The sequence below is a fragment of the Etheostoma spectabile genome, chromosome 3, assembly GCF_008692095.1.
Source record: "Etheostoma spectabile isolate EspeVRDwgs_2016 chromosome 3, UIUC_Espe_1.0, whole genome shotgun sequence".
Lineage (NCBI taxonomy): Eukaryota > Metazoa > Chordata > Actinopteri > Perciformes > Percidae > Etheostoma > Etheostoma spectabile.
In genome coordinates, this window is record NC_045735.1 from 23,532,000 (window position 1) to 23,537,285 (window position 5,286).

The 5,286-nt window shown below is 39.3% G+C and overlaps 1 protein-coding gene across 7 annotated transcripts in view; it reads right to left on the bottom strand.

Annotated features, from left to right (window-relative positions):
- The window catches only part of yif1b (Yip1 interacting factor homolog B (S. cerevisiae)), a 5,564-nt gene extending 1,286 nt beyond the window's left edge, over positions 1-4,278 (bottom strand). Inside the window, exons 1-8 of one of the 7 annotated variants that reach the window (XM_032511817.1) lie at positions 4,000-4,187; positions 3,025-3,127; positions 2,655-2,784; positions 2,442-2,546; positions 2,027-2,163; positions 1,322-1,477; positions 1,037-1,130; positions 72-245 (exon numbers count right to left, since the gene is read on the bottom strand). In XM_032511817.1, the coding sequence (XP_032367708.1) occupies positions 90-245; positions 1,037-1,130; positions 1,322-1,477; positions 2,027-2,163; positions 2,442-2,546; positions 2,655-2,784; positions 3,025-3,127; positions 4,000-4,045 (927 nt within the window). In that variant the 5' untranslated portion in view covers positions 4,046-4,187 and the 3' untranslated portion in view covers positions 72-89. Of the gene's footprint in view, positions 1-15; positions 246-1,036; positions 1,131-1,321; positions 1,478-2,026; positions 2,164-2,441; positions 2,547-2,654; positions 2,785-3,024; positions 3,128-3,999 lie in introns of those variants that run through there. The other 6 variants (XM_032511827.1, XM_032511824.1, XM_032511820.1 and 3 more) reach the window with 6 other exon arrangements.
- Between the last annotated feature and the right edge of the window lie 1,008 nt (positions 4,279-5,286).

Genomic DNA, 5,286 nt, shown 5'->3' on the forward strand with positions numbered 1-5,286 from the left:
GGGGGGGTGTGCGCGCTTGAGTGTTTTTAAGGGGTTGCGAAGGCATTTGGACCGCCAAGTTCATCTTGAAATGAGTGTGTGTGTGTGTTTTATCTGATGAGGTGGTAGGTGAGCCAGTACATGAAGATGGGTTGTGCTCCTGCTATAGACATGGTGAGGTACATCCTCAGCTGGTTTCTGGCTCCTCTCACCAGCCTTCCCTCCGCCGCCGCCTCAGATAAGAGCTTCAGACGCAGCGTGCGGATCTGAGGAGAGACCCGTTAAAAATATTCTTTAATCAACCATTTAACAAATGTACCACATGACGTAATGTTCAGACTTTGGGGACATTGTCGGAAATGTGTTAAATGCATTGTGTCTTTTAGCACTGAGGTCATAGTTAGAAAATAGAAACATATCTTGATTGGATATAGGGAAGTATAACACCACTTTAAAACTATGACCTCAGTAATAAACATAAATCAATCCACACATTCCCTACAATGTCACCAAAACGTTAACCTTATAAAGTTTGTATAGGTAAATGTTATGACTGAATTGCATTAGACTGCCAAGGTGTACCTAATGAAGTGGCCGCTGTGTGTATAGGTATGTGTGACAAAGGTGGAGATGGGGGTTGTAAGGGTATGTGTAAAGCAAAATAGTAAGATGCAAAAAGGTGAGTGGTGTGCAATTACAGCATGGCGTGTATTCATGTCATAGCTTGACATCGGTTACAGGTATGGGAAAGGCTTTACTTATTTATTGGCATAAGAAGTGTCTACAGACGGGGCTGTAAAGCTGACAGGAGAATTGTAGAGAGCTATGGTGAGGGATTTTTAGGACAAGGTTGGAGAAAAAAAAAAAAAATCCAGAAAGCCAAGAAAAGGAACATTCTACTACTGAATATTCTACAGAATAGTATATAATTCAATGCATTGCCAAGGGATTAATATAGTAAATTTGTGCATCTGTCCCCAATTATTTGTAAATAGGAAATCTGTCTATTAAGATCAATAATTTAAACTCTCAAGAGTTAGTAGATGTTACTACTCACCATAAAGACAAAGATGGCAACACAGCACCAAAGTAGAGAGAGATAGTATGCCGGCCTCCCAAACAAAAGGCCTGCTACGACCCCTACAATCATCCTGAGGAAATAAGACACACACAGACAGAGATAGTCATATCCACAGAGCCTTACAGCGTTACACAAAGAACATTAAAGACATGTTTTGTTCTGGGCATAGTTTAACAACACTTGTTTTACAAGTGATAGGTGAAAGGCAGTAGAGGGTGAGTTGGTGATGAAAATGTGAACATTGAAAGATGATGTACATACCCAACATATTTGTAGCCAGAAAAAGCCAGCAGGTCTATGGTCGTGAGATCAGTGTTAACGGTCACAAGGTAGAGCGACAGGAGGACCGCCAGGACTTCCATGATCAGCCACACCAACGCTGAGCTGGCCTGAACTCCCAGCAGCTCTGGAGAAAACCTTAAGGGTGCACAAAAAGGTACAGTCTCCATGTATGTACATACTGTGAACTCATTACATCAGTGCATCAATACCTTACCTTCTGCAATTGTTCCCCCCCACACCCACACTTTAGTATTAAATATAAACATACCATATTTGGTACAATTTCAATCCACTTATTTAACTTATGTTATTATTTTGCAAAAAAAGACAGAAGTTAAATTCGTGCAACACTGTAATTAATCCATCCAGAGGTTGTTTTTGTTGTAAGATGTTGCTGTCCTATTAGCTTACAGAAGTTTTAAGTGCTTTGTGGTTGCCGTTGTTGCTCTGTGGGTGTGTATTAGAATGAAAAGCTATCGGTAAAATGAAGCCAATGCCTGGGTGGGAAAAAACTACAATCCACAATAAACTGACATGTGGTTATGTGAGAAGACATAAAGAAGTCTGCTACCTAGCTGTTAATGATCATTGCGTATAAAGAATACGAACAAAAAAACACAATAGATTACTGCCCGTTTTCTAAACTGGTATCACGTTGATAAAAACATGGATGTATGGATGTACTTGTTCTGTGTGCCGAGGGCCAGTCCAGCCACCAGGATGTATGTTATGAAGCCCATGGCGGGAATGTAGAGATCAGGAGCGTTCACATCAATGCGTGGAGCCACAGGAGTGTCCTGCTGGTAGCTCACCTCCCAGTTCTACAACACACACATGATCACACACTTGATAAATCCTTACTGACTAAATTTCCAGAAGAAAGCATGTAGTGTAGTAGCATTGATTCCTGTGTACGGTTTAGTCTGGATTACTTTTTCAATCAATTTAAACTACAACAGGTATTTTGTCTCAACTCAGAGAATAAGAAAAGCCTCAGAGGAAAAAAAACAACCATATTTTCACATGCACAGGATTGACCAATTGCAACGTGGCAGACCTAACAGAATAACTTCTATTTAGCTGGTGTGAGAAGACTTACCTCGTGCATGTAAGGGAATACTAGAAGGCCAAGCTTCTTCCCCACATACACTGTGTCCACGGCAAAATAATATTTCAGTTTAGAAATTGGGATGAACCTGTCCAGCTGAAAAAAGCAAGCACACAGACAGATACACATGCATTATTCACCCCCTTTTGCATAATTTCTGGTAAACAACCATTTATGGTATTGTTATTATTAACTCAGTCTTACATTCTTGTCTACCATTTCCCTTCCCTGGGACGCCAGTGAGCTGCCATATGCCATGGCCAGGTTAGACATGGGGTCTGACAGGATAGACTGGCCAGGAAATCCTGCTGCTTGAGGCCCAGGCTGCTGGTTACTGCCAAAATGACACAAGAAAATATAACATCTGAAAGAACCTAATGGACGTGTCACCTAAAAAACAAACAAACACAAACATAGTCAACTTTTTATTTTTGAGAGCATGGTCTGATTGATTGACAAAGGGTGCCTGATTTTTTTCCTTGATGCAACATAGGACAAAAACATACAAAATGCAATAACACAATATATATTCACAACAGTTTAACATCTAGCCCATCTTCAGCCTGGTCCCCACCTGTACCCCGTCTGTGGTCCAGATGCAGCTCCACTTGTGTCCTCAAACAGCTGGCTGCCTTCTGAACCATCCACCAAATTAGTCCTTAGACGCATATTAGGCTCTGGATGAAAGATGAAAAGAAAGAATGGTTTGAGAAACAGATATGTCAAACAAAGCTGTAGGTCTACACAGAATTAGTGTAGAAAATTTGTAATACAATCAAATGCAACAGTAGCAGACAGGAAACCTTAGAAACCAGCATGCATCAGTTTGTGTTCAGTTGATATTGTAACAACATAGTGCGCCTTTGCTGTGGTGCTCACCATCGGCCTGATTGTGGAAAACTGAGGATTCAAGCACACAGCTGACTAATCGTTTCATTCATCTGAACAGCGTGCTTTGGGGAGACTTCTTTAAATGTTGGTGATGCGCAGATATCTGTTTAAAGATACTCCTATCTTAGGGACTTGAGGTAGCGGCAAATCAAATGTATTGGCTAGCCTCATTACTAGCTAGTTATCAGACGTTCTGCTTATGGAAGAGTAAAAATAAAAAAAAGCCCCAAAGTCTAACCCAGATTGAAGCTTGGAAAATAAGTGTTTTTTTAGCTTACAAAAACACTTAAAATGTAGCACTACATTTTGCTTTAAACAATCTGTAAACACAAAAAAACACAGCACAGACACTTCCACCACACAAAAGAGACAGGCTTTCGCTACTTATTCCACTTTATTTAGCTATTGTCTTCCACACTGACAAACGTTAGAAAGTGGTGGACTGAAGTTTAACGTTTTGGTGTCTGTGTTTTTATAAGTTATCTAGCTAACAATAGCGATAAGTCGTTAGCCTCAACCAGCTCAAAACAGTGACAGCATCATTCAGCTCCGTTTACGTTGGATTCCAGAAAGCTAGCAAGTACAAATTGTGCATGCAGCCGTTCGCTAATTAGATAGCTAATAACTTAAGGTTGATTTGATCGATACAATCACGTACGTAACTTACGCTGTCTGAACCCACTTTGAGTTGCCGTATAATCCATTTGGACTAACTTGATTGTAGCAGTAGCCGTCCGTTGACCGACTCGAGCTACTGAGATGCAGTTGCTAGTTAGCTAGCAAGCTGAAGCCGCACAGGAAAGTTGGAGTCATTTTACACGGAAGTTAACGGTTTCTTCTTTTTAGATTTGATGACGGGTTACAAACCAACGTGAAAGGTGGATACCGCCACCTACTGTATCGAAGTGTCCTCTCTTACCTTGTTTTTCCTTTATCTCCAACAACCTTGTAACGTGTAACTTCACTTTCTTCTTATTTTTTTCTTAAATTTGTCCCTTTCTACCTTAAACTCTTTACGTGTCATCATCGCACGGTCAACGTTTTCTTTACCACTACAAACCTCACATTTATCTGACACTTTCCTTTTCACAATGGTGTAAAGTAACTAAATAAATGAACTCAAGTAGTATTCTTAAGTACACATTTTAGGTACTTACACATTTTTAATGTTGTGCTACTTTTTAGGCTACTTCTACGCCACTTGCTACATTCCAGAGGGGAATATTCCACCACATTATAGACAAGGTAGGCTACTATACTATGACTTTTTGCCATAAGCTATACTGTGACATTTTGATCACTTTTTTCGAAATACTAAACTGTAACTTTATAACTTTTTTGACACACTAAACTATGACTTTTTTCGACATTAAATACTTTGACTTTTTAGGCATTTTAGACCTTTATTCAATTTTTATTTTTTATTTTTATTTCAATGTACTTTATTAGTTGGCATGGTGGCTCATTAGTGGACACTGCTCCAACTAGCACCAGCAAGTGGGCACTGCAGACTCTGACACTTGGTTCGACCCCCAATGCAGCCTGGACCTTTTTGTGGGGTGTTGGATGTTCTTCCAGACTTTCCTTGACATACAATACTATGACTTTTTATGTTTCCCCCCCCCCAACATACTATGCTATAACTGTTTTAATTGTACTTCATTTGGAGGCTGTGCCATTTTGTATGAAAGTTACATGTTCTTCCAGACTTTCTTTGACATGCTATACTATACTGAGTTTTTAAAGACTTTTTTCCAATACAATTTGCTATTCCTTTTTATCACTTCTTTCGACATGCTATACAATGATTATTTTCAACATACTTTACTATGACTTTTCATGATTGACATACTACTATAAATTTTGGCAACATACCATACATTGACATTTTATTACTTTTTTCCACATAATATAATATGAATTTTTATAAGATAAGATAAGATAA